Source organism: Diabrotica virgifera, chromosome 6 (genome assembly GCF_917563875.1).
Source record: "Diabrotica virgifera virgifera chromosome 6, PGI_DIABVI_V3a".
NCBI classification, from domain to species: Eukaryota; Metazoa; Arthropoda; class Insecta; order Coleoptera; family Chrysomelidae; genus Diabrotica; species Diabrotica virgifera.
In genome coordinates, this window is record NC_065448.1 from 188,544,987 (window position 1) to 188,562,465 (window position 17,479).

The following is a 17,479-nucleotide window of genomic DNA, read 5'->3' on the forward strand; positions in this document are numbered from 1 at the left end:
CGACACAGATAGGACTCTTAGATGCTTTACTTGAAATTTGAATATTTAAGTATTGAAAATTTTGAGAAAAGTGAATAATTAAATTGAAAAATTTAACAAAGTCTGTAGTTACATATATCTAATTTTAAGAATTAAATACATGTTGAGAAAAGACTGAAGGTCCAAGATAAATCAATTGACAAGTTGTCCCCCAAAAAACAGAACTCGATTCTTTTTACATGTAAAGGATGTAAAGAATCTTGATGGTGAAATTTATCATATTGTTGAATAAGTCACAAGTCACATTGAGGGTTACTATGTTTGTATCAAAAGATGGAGATTATGCTACGAACGAATTTATGAGAAATATTTTCTGATTTTAAAGAAGAATAAGTTGCCAAATGATTAATTAAAAATATTCTTATACAATGATATTTAATAAAGAAATAATGAATTATTTTATTGTAGCATAGCTCTGAAGATGGCTTTATAAGCCGAAAGCACTCGGGTAGGAATTAAATGTTTTATACACTTGAAAAGTACGCGTTTCTCCCTGTCATTCAGAAATAATTATAGGCCTGCAATATAGCAAATTGTAAAGGGTTTCTCAGTCGTGATTTCCAATAATACACTTATTTACCTCAAGTACCTTCTTTTTCAAAAACAGTTTCAATACATGAGACATTTTATCAAGTATAATACTAAAATTAGAGCCAATATAAGCAGAACCAAAAGCATGTTAGTTATGGCCAAGCTCAAACTTTTAGAATGGGTTGGGCGAGAGTTTCTTATTAACAAAGGGAAGAAAATCGTAAATTAATGCAGGCGGTAGACTGTAATAATTCTGAAACAGGCATTTTTTGAGGACATCTTCACTGGACGGAATATATATGTTTACCCTGATTTGTAAAACGAATGTAAAGTGGATTATTCAAATCACCCTATGGCTTACTCAGCATAACCTTGACTTGGATAATCGTGACACTACCTACATTTTTAGGAATATTATGGATTTAGTTGATATTTATACACAATCCATGACCCAATTTCACTATAAAATATTATGATATATTATTATTATTATTATTATTCTTTCTAAAATAGGTATACAGCATGTTTACTTCAGTTGCTAACATAATGCAAGATTTTTAATACTAATTTTATGAAAAAAAGTTATTCTTAATAAAAAGTCTCCGCCTTCTTAAACACTCAATATACCCGCCTTCTCTTTCAATACAGGTAATTGTTCTATCACGAAAGTTTTTTAATGCCCTTCTAACCATAGCCGGTGTAATACTCTGAACAGTTTCTATATTGACTCTTTCCAAGTGCCATCTTTGAATTACCATTGAAAATACATGTCATCTTTTCTGTAGGTAACCTCGAAATAAAAGATCGAGTGAAGTTAAATCTGGAGACTAAGGAGGCCAAATAATTTCAAAAAGCCGATCTATAACTCGAACAGAATAATGAGTTTACCTATTCTTTACTTCCCTTTTGTGATTCGTTCTCCGACTTATGATTTAGTGCTTCTATTTGTATTCATTTTTGCCCCTAAATAGATATGTTCGGAACATGATGAAGTTACCTCTTTATCTTCTGTGTTAGGTCATCGTTCTCAACTCCTTCTATACACATGGCTTTCATTTTGGTTGAGTTAACATTTAGATCCCGTCGCTTGTGTTCTGGTATTCATCGCTTTGTCGTGAATGCAGATCTTCCTCGTCGTTTAATGGTATACCCATTCCAGAGTATGATCTCCTCCATTTCCTCAGTGCCTCATTCAGTTAGTTTTTGAGGAGTGTTGCAGATACACTACAGCCTTGCTTTAGCGCCTTATTTACATACCGAAAAATTCTCGGGGAACTGATTGTTATGATGTGTTTATTTTTGATCGAAGATCATTGTAGAATCCTTGTATTGCTTTCACACGTGTAGTATTATTAGATTAGCTTTCCAGTAGGTTTTTGCCATAGTCTACAAAGGGGTATTAAGGGGTCTATAAAGGAGTAAGAAACCAAAAAGGAGTAACTTAACTTGGGATTAATAAGATGTAAGATAAAGAGAATAGTGAAAAATTCTATATTCGAGAGAGAAAGCAACCTGTGTCGAAAAAGAATGATCAAAAGTACCGTAGAACGACGAAACAAGAAGACGATGATACAAATAAATAAAAATAAAACCACTAATATAACAAATATGGTGACAGAAAAGTAAACCTTTTAAATGCTACTTACAAAATTTTAGCTATCATATTAAACATGATAGTGACATGATAGTAGAAACATGAACGCCCAATAGAGACAGGAAGAAACATAATCATGACAACAGCAAAAGCAAGCAGAAATGTATAAATTAAAAAGAGGAAAGATCCACCTTACGTCAGAATAGGATTCTATAAATGCTGTACCGTTAGCCGTTATTCCCAGAGATTGCAAGACCTTCATGATGATAATATTGTTTTATGGAAAATCTATAAAAACTTAGAGAAAAGATTTTGTCTAATAAAGCAGAAAAGTTTAATCTATTGATTAACTACTCTTAATATCATTTATAAAATTTATTTTATTATAAAAATATGCTAAAAATAAATATTCTATACATGGTAAGTATCTTAAACTATTTAACAAATATAATTTACAAACTTAAATATAGGTACATCCATTATAAATAAGTATGATTAAAAAGAAGAGATAATCTATATTGTATGTAATGGGTCTATTGAATAAAAAAAGTATTTGCTTTTACTTACAAGTATTTATGTATTTACTTAATACTAAATGAATAAAGTCATTTCTTTAATGCTTTATTCAATTACTATTAAGTAAAAATACTTAAATACGAGGAAGTAAAAGCAAAGACTTCTTTTTATTCAATAGACCTATTATGTTATCAGAATACTTTCCCAAGTATTTTTGTGATTTTACATAATACATTTTTTCAGTTTACATTTTTATTTGAGAAAAAGCCACAATTTTTGTTTGAAATTAAGTTTATAAATGTATCGATTTCCACTTCGGAGATCGATGGTAAAATACAAAATAGATAATAAAAAAAATGTTTGTGTTGCTTGATAAAAATGTATTTTATCTAAAGCCAAACCTAGCAATGAACAAGCATGAAACCATAATTGTATTTATAAAATACCTTGTGATTGCGAATATTTTTATTTAGGTGAAACATCAAGACCGTTAAACGTTAGAATAAATTAACATCGATTTAATACTAAAAATGGAGAAACTTATAAATTTCAAATATGTAAACACGCATGAGAAAATGAATAGAGATTTATAGGGCTCAAAAAAAAGGTAACAAACGTTTCTATATAAGTACTACAAGATATCTACTGAAATCAAATTTGCCATCTAAAACATCAAATATCCGAATATATATACATAACACTGACATGTCAAATATAGTATACGTCTCAGAAACCTGGACTATCATAAAAAAAACCACTAACAAGTTGTATTTAAGTGCAAAATATTAATAAATACACATTATGGATTTTGCATGATAACACAATCAGATAACATCGAATTAGAACCTATAAAAAATATACAAGCATATAAGGCCAACAAAATATCATCAACGGGATAAAAACCGAAAGGTTGAAGTTGGCAGCATGTGTGCTGAGAGTTTAGGACAAATGGCTAACTATGAACTCAGTTGGCAAGAAATCGTTAGGGATAACTTAGATAGACTCAAAAGTGGGATAACTTCTTTAAAGATTTAACCTTTAACTACCCGTGCATCAAGTTTTAACATAACTACACGCGTGGCGTACTTTATACACCACAAGAAAATACACTTAAAAACAGAGATTTTTTTATATTTTTTTGAAAAAATAAACTTAGTTGTTTGTTATAAACCTTAATCGGCATCAGCGAGTACTTGGAGTTCCTTTTCAGTTAGCCAATTGGGATTTATAACTGGCATCTGATTCCATGATAAATAAAATTGTAATTGTTTGCATGACAAAAAGTATTGTTTATATAGAAAAATATAGTTTGTGCCATAATGACTAAAAAACAACTGAAATATATACTTATATTACTACCTATTTACTATAATCGTGGCGTATATTGTCCACCACCGGAAACAACAAATAATAAACTCCATAAGGAAAAATTTGCTCTAGCTGGCTGTATACAATTAATTAAAAAATTGAAGAAAACATCTTCTGTGTAAATGGTATATTTATTTAAACCCCAATAAAGGGCTACATTAAAATAGAACGTTTTCGCTCTAAAGAGAGCATCATCAGTGTTCTAATCCTAAAATGAGTATAACCATAATTAGTGAAGACAAGAGTAAAAAAATTTAAAGGTTGACCAAGGTAAAAAATTAGGTTATACTCACAAGCTCTACAAGCTAACTGTCTCGTACTGCCATCAGTCAGAAACGCTTTCACACCTGTCACCTGTAGTCAGTTGGCTTTCATCTTTCTCTTTGTGAAAACAGAGAAATCAACTCAACCACCCACATACTCGTGGTATAGCCATATAAGGCTTTGAGGTATATCTTCTTTAAATTTCACCCATCCCCAGGGTTTAATATATAACACGCCAATGTAAGACTTTTGGTCGGCATTTTAAGGGTATTAATCCATGTATTTTTGGTGGCTTAGCATGTAGAGCTTGTGAGTATAACCTAATTTTTTATCTTGGTCAACCTTTAAATTTTTTACTCTTGTCTTAACTAACTATGGTTATACTTATTTTAGGTTTAGAACACTGATGATGCTCTCTTTATAGCGAAAACGTTCTCTTTTAATGTAGCCCTTTATTGGGGTTTAAATGAATATAGGTACCTTTTACAAAGGGATTTTTTTCTTCAAATAATAAACTGTAAATTACGATCTTCACAGAACCCTGAGGTTAAACAATGTGAGAAAATAAAATTGGAAAAAGATGTCATGTTACAAAGAGAGAGAATAAGAGAGAGAAAACAGCAAAAGTAACGTTGTTCTGAAGTTGATTTTTTATAATCAACTATTTTTAATGGGAATAAGCCACAATTTTACCAAAAAAATCATTTTTTTAACGTTTCGAAGCCCAAATCGGGTTTGGTTGTCAAAATACAAAATACTTCTAAAATAAACAAAAATGTTGAGGCTAAGTAAAAAAATTCTTCTAATAATTTATTTAATCTGACTCATTTATATTGGCAATTCAGACGTATATTACACATTTTAAAGTAGAAGACTTTAAAATGATATCGCCAATATTTATGAGTTGCGTTCCTGGGACGACTTTACTAAAAGATAGTTCATTATATTACATGAAATCAATCCCAACTCAAGAATATCCGTCACAAAACAAAAAACATACAGCATGTGATCTGTCTTTAAAAAGACAACCAACTGCAACGATGACAGTAAAATTGATGACTTCCTCTTTCAGTATGGGTAACCACATCCTACTGCATTCTACCGAGGAATTTGCGACACAATTGGTTTCATTTAGCATAATTAGAGCCGCTTATTTGATTTTTCTCTTGTTACTATCTGATTCTTTCAGGACTATACTTGAATCTCTCCACTCCAATTTAATCCAAATAATATTTTAGTAAGTTCTGACATAAACAGTTTATATACAAATGTACCATTAGATAAAACTTTAAACATAATTAAAACGAAATTATAAAATGATAATACATTGACAACTAGGACAAGACTAAATGTATCAACTATAATGGAGTTATGGACATTACCAACAATACCTATTTTCAACTAAAGAATGAATTCTATAGACAAAATTTTGGTCTAGCAATGGGCTCTTCTTTATCTCCATTATTGGCTAATATATTTATGAAGGATTTCGAAAATAATATCATTTCTAAACAAAATTTAAAATCCATAGTATGGTGGAGATATGTAGATGATGTATTTTCAATATGGCCTCATAGATCAGAATTGTTGGATACATTTCTGAATATTATAAACGATCAAGAATAGACAATAAAATTTACAATGGAAAAGGAATTCAATAGCACTTTGCCTTTCCTCGATGTTTTAGTCTCAAAGAAGGATACTGGATATGAGATTCAAGTGTATAGAAAACCAACACACACCAACAGATATTTTACTTTCAAATCAAATCACAACATCAACGTTAAAAAGGGAATCATTAAATCCTTATATGATAGAGCCAAAATTACTTGTTCTAACGAAAATTCATTTTTAGAAGAAAAACAATAATTGTTAACATCTGTTTTATTAAAAAGTGATTATCCTTTATCGTTAATAAATAAGGAATTGTCAAGATTGGATCGAATGGAACAGAACAACTTAGAACGGGATCCTACAACATTCAGAAGAAATAATACGAGGAAAATATCAATACCATATATAAAAGGACTATCCGAGAAACTTAAAACAATTGGAAATAAATTCAACATTTCAACAGCATTAAAAACAACAAACACATTGAGATCTATTCTATCTAAAACTAAACCTAACAGTGAACAAGGAAGTACAAAGAATTGCATTTATAAAATACCTTGTGAATGCGAACAATTTTATTTAGGTGAAACATCAAGACCATTAAACGTTAGAATAAGTGAACATCAGTCTTATATTAAAAATAGAGATTTTGATAGATCTCAAATATATCAACACGCATGGGATAATGAACATAGAGTTCAGTGGAGAGACTCAAGTACAGTACTGAAAGAATCAGATAGTAAAAAGAGAAAAATCAAGGAAGCGGCTCTAATTATGCTAAATGAAACCAATTGTGTCGCAAATCCCTCGGTAGAATGCAGTAGGATGTGGTTACCCATACTGAAAGAGGAAGTCAATAGAAAGAAAATACCACGATTAGTAAGTCAATAACATATCGAGTTAGTACAAATTTTATAGTTTAGTATTACTTATTGTATATCTATGTATTATTAAAATTATTTAAAATTTAAACATATTAAAGTCAGAATTTGGTATTAGTTTTTTGAAAGTAAATTAAATGTAAGACCAAATACTTACGATGTCGGGATATTATCACGAGGTTTTTTCCTGGTTTTCCCTCGTGATTTACTATGGAATCTCTAACACGAGAATTTTACTGTCATCGTTGCAGTTGGTTGTCTTTTTAACCCGCCATTACACGCGCTATGAGGGAATACCTCACCATATTTGTTTATAACCAATAAAATCGTCTTAACTAATACGATACCCTTGAGCACCCAGGAATGCCTTTAGCATCGTTCGGTCAGTGTGCTCTGTGATACTTGAAAGAAGTGACATCCCTCTTCAAGTGAGAGAATTCCTCACTGCGCGTGCAATCACGGTGAAATCACGTTTCTGTTATCTCAAAGAAACTTTTAGGTTTTTGTTTAATATTTGGGTAGGTTTAATTAAAATATTATTGTTTAGGTTAGGTAAGGAACAGTGCCGCACCGAGGGGGGGTTAAAATCCCTCCCAGAGCATACAGAAATATATATAAAAGAAAGTAGGAAAATGTAACCTAGGAAAGTGTCTTTCACAAATAATACAAAAAACTTTCGGTACCCAAGCCAACACCCCCCACCCCAGAGGAAGATTCTAGGGGCGTCACTGGTTAAGAACCCATTTTTAAATTTACCTATTCTAATTGAGAAATAAGCCACAATTTAACTTTAAAAATTGATTTTATTGACGTTTCGAAATCCACCTCGGACGTCGTTATCAAAACACAAAATATTAATAGTTAATCACATAAATGCCACAAAGAAATAGCTCCAGAATAGTTGTTAATTTTAATTTGTATTTTTAGTAAAATGAATTCGCGTAAAGAACGTCAATTACTTCAGTGGGTTCCTGAAATTGAAAATAAGGAAAACTTGCTTTTGATCTATATTATTTTTACTTTTGTTTTGTTAAATTAATAAAAAAAAATTGGTTTACGAGACCTTCTATAATATGTGAGTACAACCCATTTTACAGTTATACATGTTGACATTCATTCTTCCTCGAAATAAGTCGAATTGATGTAGGTGAGGGCGACGCTCATACGCGTGCAACCATGACACAATAGAAGACGCGTGTAACGGCGAGTTAAAGACAGATCACATGCTTTAATTTTTTTTTGACGGATATTCTTGAGTTGGGATTGATTTCATTTAATCGAATGAACTATCTTTTAGTAAAGTCGTCCCAGGAACACAACTCATAAATATTGGCGATATCATTTTTAAGTCTTCTACTTTAAAATGTATAATATACGTCTGAATTGCCAATATAAATGAGTCAGATTAAATAAATTATTAGAAGAATGTTTTTACTTAGCAACAACATTTTTGTTTATTTTAGTAGTATTTTGTATTTTGACAATGAAACCCGATTTGGGCTTCGAAATGTTAATAAAATTATTTTTTTGGTAAAATTGTGGCTTATTCACATTAACAACAGTTGATTAGCAAAAGTAACGTCACATTATCTACTACATATATACGTTACAAAATACCTAATACCCATATTTAAGTAAAACTTTGACAGGTGGTGTTTGAAGGTTAATTTTTTTAAACTATACAACTTATTAGTAGTGGCGCCATCTCTATATCATATTAGGAACTGATTGAATGATGTAGTGACTCTTCAAAAAGTAACTTAGTGGGGAAGAGTATTCTTAATACGATATGTATACTTCAGTCGATCAATAAAAAATTATAATTTTAAAAATCTCAAAATAAAGTATACTTTTTAGATAATACCTCAAATTGTAGATATAAAAAATTATACTTTATTTTACAATTTGTCGCTAACTCTACATTTTTGTCAACTACTTAAACTAAACTAGTCTAACTAATATTGCTTATACTAGATTACGAGTCAGGTAAGATAGATTTTTTCGTAGGTGTAACTTCTGCTTCTATTCCTTTATCTTTACTTCTATATTCCCTCCAACCATTGTAAGCTAAATGTTGAGCAGAGTCTTCGTCGTTTCTGAAATGAACACCAGATCCGTAACCATGATGAGGATAGTCGCTGTATTGCTGGTGATGATAATTGGGAGAATAATGTTGTTGGTAAGCTACTCCGGCTGGGGAATATTGTGGACCAACAGGACCGAAGAAAGAGCCTGTAAAAATTTAAAAAAAAAAAAATTTAATATCGAAGTAAATATTTCTTTTGCAATTAATATTAATTGAATTAGAATTTAAAAATACAAATGGGTTAAAACATTTTTAGAACGTTTTCGGATCCATCTGTTCATCTTCATTGGACTAATTTTAGTTGCTAAATATGTATACAAACTTAAAGAATCACTTCCCGCAAATAATACACAATCGGAATTTGCCGGGTTTTTTGCCGCTAATTAGTTGTGGAAACAATAATTTTTTCACTTTTTTTATTTTTTTTTAATATCCAGTGTTTCGCTAACTTCATATGATCTTACCGAATCACAACAGCGAATTATGTTTCAAATTCAAATCGAGTTGCTGCTGAATTTGTCGTTTTTTGTCGCTAATTAGTTGTGGAAAAATTAATTTTATTGCTTTATTATTTTTTTAATATTAGGTGTTTCGCTAACGTCATACAGTAAAGTAAAAGTTGGGGCATAGATAGGACCATAATTTAAAAATATTTTTAAATATACAGGGCCATCTCTCGTCAGGATTTCTCTCGTCCTATCTTCTCTTCTCGGGCAGAGTATACATTTTGTTTTTCCTTCGTTAATTTCTAGACCTCTTTTCCGTGCTTCCTTTGCGAGGATTGGTACTGCTTCTTTTCTTTCCTTGTCTCTTCCCATAAGAAATATAGCATATACATTATGGCAACTATTTGTGTTGAGAAGTGGGCTATTGTTCCTTTAATTTTGCTGGCCTTGACTGCTCCTTCTACTAGGTAATATGTTGAATAATGTGGTTGACAGGGAATCGCCTTTTCGCACTCCTGTGTCTATTGTAATTAATTTTGTGCTACCTTCCTCTGTTCTTACTTTAGCTCGAGATCCATCCGTAGTAATTTTTGTTAATCTGATTAAATTTGCTAGTATATCTTGATTTTTCATTTCAACAAATAATTTATTTCTTTCAATACTTTCAAAGGCTTGTCTGAAGTTTACAAAGAGGATATTGGGTTCTATGTTGTTTTATTGTTCTTTTTCTATCTAGATAATCTAGATAGAAACTACACAACACTGAAGAAATTAAATAAAGATATCCACCGGTCAATCCGAAAAGACATAAGAGAAAACAATACAAGAGAAATAACTCAAATAATTCAAGAAAACAAAAGTTTAAAAGTTTTGCGGCGAAATACGAATAACATTGGCAACAAAAATATGTACAGAATAAGAAATAAAGACAACAGCATTGCTACGGATAGAACCGAAATCCTTAAGGTTGTCGAATCGTTTTATCGCGAAATGTATGAGAGCACCAACGCAAGGCAAGATCAGCTCCTGTCCAAAATCACAAACCAGGGATCAGAATTAATGCCAGAAGTAACACCATACGAAGTTAAAAAGACACTTTCAGAAATGAAAAATAATAAATCCCCTGGCGATGACGGAGTAGTGATCGAGGCAATCAAAAAAGGTGGAAATAAAATTATTCAGGTTTGGCCAAACTTTTCACCGAATGCATTTACCAAGGAAAAACGCCTTCTCAATGGAACAATGCAGTCATTGTTTTATTGCAAAAGAAAGGTGACATAACAGATCTAAAAAACTACCGTCCTATCAGTCTGCTGTCACACATATATAAGCTTTTCACAAAAATTATCAAAAAGAGACTGGAGGCTAAGTTAGACTTCTATCAGCCTAGAGAACAAGCTGGCTTCAGATCCGGATACAGCACTAACGACCACTTACTGGTAATAAAAAACTTGATCGAGAAGTCTGCCGAATACAACAAACCATTGGCACTGATATTCGTGGACTACGAGAAAGCGTTCGATACCATAAACCAGCAGAAAATGTTAAAAGCATTGACAGAATGCCGAATAGATTATCGCTATACTAACATGATAAAATATCTCTACCACAACGCAACGGCTAGCGTAAGACTATCTGATCTACAAACAAATAAATTCTGTATACAGCGAGGAGTACGGCAAGGAGACACCATCTCACCAAAGCTGTTCACAACCCTTTTGGAACACTGTTTTAAGAAGGCAGATCTGAACGAATATGGTATCAACATAAATGGAGAGAAGCTCAGTCATTTGAGATTCGCAGATGACATCGTCCTTATAGCCGATCGTATGGATGATGCAATAATAATGTTGAACAAGTTATATCACGCTTCCTTAGAGGTCGGACTAAAGATTAACATCAACAAGACGCAAATAATGACTAATCTGGTGCTAAATCGTAATATTGTTCTTGATGGAATGAATATTGAGCAGACTGCATCTTATAAGTACTTGGGACATGAAATTCGATTGGGAAGAGATAACCAGACGTGCGAGCTCCCACGTCGCATAGGATTAGGCTGGGCAGCGTTTGGTAAACTGAGCTATGCATTTAAATCGGACTTACCCATATGCCTGAAAAGGAAAATCTTTGACCAGTGTGTATTGCCTGTACTCACTTATGGAGCGGAAACATTAACACTCACAAAAAAGGTAGTGAACAAGATTCGCATAACTCAAAGGGCTATGGAGCGCCAGATGTTGGGTGTCTCCCTGAGGGACCGAATCCCAAAGGAAGAAATACGTCGTAGAACAAAAACAGCGGACGCCGTCGAAATAATCGCGTCGCTTAAGTGGAATTGGGCAGGACACGTCGTCAGATTGTCAGACAACCGATGGACAAAACGTATTGTCGAGTGGAGGCCACGAGAAGAAGCACTACGGGGCAGAGGACGACCACCAACCAGATGGGCTGACGATCTGAAACGTATTGTCGGCAACTGGATGCAAGCCGCACAAAACAGAGAAAGATGGAAAGAGCTGAGGGAGACCTATATCCAGCAGTGGACGCGTACGGGTTGATGATGATGATGAATCTAGATATCTTGATAATATATTATGCATTTATGATAATGAAAATCAAATATAATAAAACAAAACGATATCAAACGTCATTTTACATTTAAATTTTAAATTAATAACTGATTTATTTAAATTGATACTGTATAAATTAAAATACCTAGGTATCTAATAAATAAATTATTTATTACCTAAGATGAATACTCCTAAGTTACATAAAAACACAATTGCTTATTCCTTATATCTGTAAGCCAGTCTGGAGTTCTCTAATCTCATTTGGTTTTCCCATCTTACTTCAGATTTCAATTTGTTGGAAAAGCGCTCAAAGCCACTAGACGCTTTGCTCTTATTGTTTCTGAAGTCTTGCATTGACCGATAGAGCATTATGAATATTCTATTGATTACACAAAGCTAGCTACGAGAAGCTGCATACGAAGGACTTTACATTATAATTAAAGCGTTATAATGACCGCATAAAAGACCTGTATTTGATTAACGACAATCTATAATGAGACTGACACCACAAGCGCAAATAAAACAGTTTAAAACAAAACAATTTGATGAATTTACAGGCAATGTATTTTCTCAGGAAAACCATCTGAGCATATTAATAATACGGTGCTTTGCAAAACTACTGGAACACTTTTTGGGGAGCTTTAATCTTTTTATAAAACGTACTAAGCACACACATTCAACCAGTGTTATTATGTTTGTACATTGTACAGTCATGGCCAAAAAAATCGGGACACCTTAAAAATGGGTCATTTTTGATGTCTCGAATATCCTAAACCTGTTGTCCGATTTTAGTGATTTTTTAAATATGTTATAGCCTTATTCTCTAAGAATATGGATGTAGTAACAGTGTTACTGAACAGGTAAATGTCATTGTATCCCGGGTGTAACAATAATACTGTGTTTTTTCCTTAAAGTTCGTAACACCCTGTGGAATATTCTAACATTTAAAAATATTGAAATTAAAGCTCAATTCAGGAGCTTGGAAGAGTAAGGGCGAACTCGAAAAATGGTTGTTTCAAAAACAGTCTTATCCTCCTCACATACTTTTAAAGAATGGGTCTGTAAATTATAACAGTCTGTTTCGCCCTTGATATCCCTAAAATTCTGTAAGAAATAATATACCAATCCATCCATGTCCGAAACTGAACTGCATAATCATCTAGAAGAGCAAGGGCGAACCCACAGGCTTTCATTACATTTCCGTTCACGGATTCTCCTCTATAAGCCGCCAGTGTTTCTGTAGCTTTAGTTGTTCGCCCTTATACTATTCTAACATGTTTGTACACTTTAACTCGGTTTTACCGAAACATGTTTTTTGTAGTTCGCCCTTCCCACATAACAATGATGTTCGCATCATGTTCAAAGCATATACTACCAACATTCGTCGGAGTATATTCTTTTTAGTATATGCGTAGTACAAGCGTAGCATATACCATAAAAAACATTCTAAATTTCATGTTCTTTGCATATACTTTAAGGAATATCCTCGTACCGAATATACTGAGTACATTCGTGTAAGTAGTATCTCGGAATATTCAAAAAAGTTTATTCTTAGAATATACCTTTATCGAATATTACATAAAAGTGTATACTTGACACATACTTATAAGTACTTTTAAAATATCTTAAAAGGAATATGTGTATGGATAGGAAGAATAATGTTAGCCTATATATATATATATATATATATATATATATATATATATATATATATATATATATATATATATATATATATATATATATATATATATATATATATATATATATATATATATAGGCTAACAGATTATCAACTTCGTTATGAATAATTAATAAAATTTAAAAATATATGTATGTAGGCAGTACTATTGAACTACCGAATTCATTATTTAAAATTGTTTTAATTGTATGGTAAAAATGTTTAAAAATTAATTGTATTAACGAAAAAGGAGAAATTCTCGTTTCACTTTCATAATTGAAATGCATTTACTATTTTGGTTTAATAAGTTTATCATGAGTATTCTTAGAATTTTATTTTTATATGGAATTGACATTCAGATAAGCTGAGCGAAAACCCACAAACAAAGAGGAAACGACCGCTTCATACCTGCATAAGGGGTAAGGGGTTGGGAACAAAGGCAAAATACAAAATATGAAAAACAGTTAGGCAAGGCATTTGGCATTTGTATTTGTATCTACACTCAACACTATCACTGTCTATGCGGGATGTGTATTTTGGTCTGTGCTGTGTTATGAGGAAGACCGAGTATTTCTACAAGGAATAGGAACATGCATAATTAACCTATTTATTTTGTTTGCGGTCAACTTACAAACAAAAAATTCATTTTGGTACTTCAATATTACTTAAATAGTAAGTATGTATATAGGTACATATAAACAACATATAAATTTTAGTTATTTACATACATATTTTACATAATAATATATATTTGGGTACTATATAGGTATATTCAGCATTTTTATTTTTATATGCAAATAAACTAAATATAATATATACCTAAATATATATACCTACTTACCTATATAATATTTATATAACTAACAAAAATTTATATATTTCATATTTACTTTTTAAGTAATACTGTAGAATGTACAAACTACATTCTCATATATAATATATAAATTTAGTAGAAAGTAGAACCTAGGATGAGATTCGGTGATGCTGAAAACATACTTCTGAGCAATATATAGCACTTCCTTGGAATATTCTTCCCATATATTAAAAAGTGCATTCTTCCTATATACTAAAAAGATGTGCGGTAGTACATTCTAAGTATATAAATAGAAGGTTTACAGCACCTCCTTAGAATGTTCTAAAACGGATGTTCTTGGTATATACTGAAAAGAAGTGCGGTAGTACATTCTAAGTATATACATAGAACGTTTAAGTACTGTAATGTAGTATATACTCAGCATCTGCTCTGCACATTCCCAATGGTAATTACGCATATTCTCAGCATATACTTTTTCTGAAAAGTATGTTCTATGAATATACTAAGAACATGAAATTGTTATGTGGGTTACTCTTCCAAGCTCCTGAATTGTAGCCATAGCCTTTCTTAACATTTTGCTTTTTGACTCATTCACTTATGTTGGATAATGAAAAAGTTAGGTACTTTGACAACTAGCCATGTTCTTCATCAATAAAGGGTGTTTCTAAATAAGTGCGACAAACTATAAGCAGTAATTCTGCGTGAAAAAAATAATGACCGTTTGATTTATAAACATATGTCTGCAAATGCTTCGTTTCCGAGATACGGGATATTTATTTTTTTCTTACAAACTGACGATTTATTTATTGCTCTAAAACCGGTTGAGACATGCAAACGAAATTTGGTAGGTTTTAAGATTAAGGTAGGATTATTTCACATTTTTAACATACAACTAAAAATTTTATATTCGCCATTGGCGTGCATACAGGTAATGTGTTCGGGTAATATGACCCGTATGCACGCCAATGGTGAATTTAAAATACATGTATGTCAAAAAATGCGCAATGACTGCTTCTTAAAACCCACCAAATTTCATTTTCATATCTCAACCGGTTTTAGAGCAATAAATAAATCGTCAATGTGTAAGAAAAAATTCAACATCCGGTATCTCGGAAACGAAGCATTTGCAGACATATGTTTATAAATCAAACGGTCATTATTTTTTCACGCAGAATTACTCCTTAAAGTTTGTCGCACTTATTTAGAAACACCCTGTATTGATGAAGAACATGGCTAGTTGTCAAAGTACCTAACTCTTTCATTATCCAACATAAGTGAATGAGTCAAAAAGCAAGATGTTAAGAAAGGCTAAGGCTACAATTTAGCTTTAATTTCAATATGTTTTAATTGCTAGAATATTCTACAGGGTGTTACGAGCTATAACATATTTAAAAAATCACTAAAATCGGACAACAGGTTTAGGAGATTCGAGACATCAAAATTACCCATTTTTAAGGTGTCCCGATTTTTTTGGCAAGGAGTGTATGTTACTTCTGCAGCTTAGGAATATAGCGGAATATGCAGGATGAGGGTCTTATATAGTCTGCGATTTCTTAGGTTTAGGCAGATAACAGCGTCCGAGCTAGGCTTTAACCGCTTCTCTCGTTTATTTTTACCAAATGTGCTTATTATATTCAGACATAAGTCGACTAGTGGACGATTTGGGATATGGGGATTTTCTAAAATATGAGGAGTCTTTCACTGACTTTAGTAATCAAATTCAAATCTCAAGATCTCATAGTCAACCATTTTCCCTATCAAGATATTTAAGATAAAATTCCAAATACAATAACCAAAGTATATCGATATTTTCCATATTTATCCGAGCACTTGTGGTTACTCAATAAAGCACAATTCTCATGCTCGTCACAGAGTCGGCGGGAACTTTTTCTCTATTACCTTTCTACCACAGATATCATAAGATATCTTGAAATATCATGAGATATTTTGAGGTATCTTGAGGTATTTTGAGATATATTGAGATATTTTGAAATATGGTGATATACAGTGAAATATCTTGAGATATATTAAAATATCTTTCTTGATTTATTTTGAGATATCTGGATATACCTTGAAATATATTTATTGAGATATTTTAAGGTATCTTAAGATATATTTTGAGATATATTGAAACGCTGCATTAATATTAATAAGTAGTGTTTCAGTAGTTGTTATTTATTCTTATTATATAAATATTCCATCAGTGGAGTTACTGCTGCTAAGTTGCTTACCTCCATTTTGTTTCAGAATTGGCTTGCAGAAATTGAAGAATGCAATTGCTCCTGGAATAATAAGTGCAAGGAAGCCGAGTAGTTTCTTGAATGAAGCTAGTCCCAAAATTAGCGGAAGGAAAAGCAGCAACTTAAGTTTAAACAATTTCAAAACCAGAAGTAGTGGAATGAAGAGCTTCTTCAACTGTTTTCTTTCTAAAATTATAAAAAAATAATATACATGCACGTAGGTATAATATCTTGTTTGAAATATAAATATTAGCTGATTTTTATAGAGTCGATAAAATACCAGATATGGTCCTTTTCACAGGTGTTTTTCAGTGCGTCACAAGTGAGAGAAAAAAAGGTAATTCCGTGATAATACACATTTATAACATGACATTTTAGTTAAATCTGACAGTGACAGTTGTGAGAATCGTAATCAGCCAAATATGAAAAGGGTATTGCAGTATAACCCTTTTATTTGCAATTTGGTATAAAAACAAATCAATTGTGTTTATTGCATTTATAAAATGGTATTTTCTTTGATTTGTATTGTCTTATAAATTGTACAGATTATAGGCGTGTATATAATTCGTAAAACATTTTTTGTTCGATTATAGCTCCATCTATGAATAGCTAGAATAAATGTTAAAAATTACTGTAATCACGGAAGTACGCTTTTTTCTGTCAATTCCAACTTAATGCGTTAGAAAGAAATCGAAAAACTGTGACGCATTGAAAATTGCCTACGAGAAAGAGATTAACACTTCCATAAAAACATATAAAAAAGTCAAAATTGAAAATGAATGTTTTTCTGTAGAGCCTATTATACTTTACAGGCTCTCTATCTACTGAATCC

General features: G+C 31.7%; 1 protein-coding gene across 1 annotated transcript in view; it reads right to left on the bottom strand.

Moving 5' to 3' along the window:
* Positions 1-7,683: 7,683 nt before the first annotated feature.
* LOC114328049 (uncharacterized) overlaps positions 7,684-17,479 on the bottom strand; it is a 101,803-nt gene continuing 92,007 nt past the window's right edge. Inside the window, exons 5-6 of the mRNA XM_028276792.2 lie at positions 16,639-16,833; positions 7,684-9,039 (exon numbers count right to left, since the gene is read on the bottom strand). Coding sequence (XP_028132593.2) covers positions 8,783-9,039; positions 16,639-16,833 — 452 coding nt within the window. The 3' untranslated portion in view covers positions 7,684-8,782. The remainder of the gene's footprint in view (positions 9,040-16,638; positions 16,834-17,479) is intronic.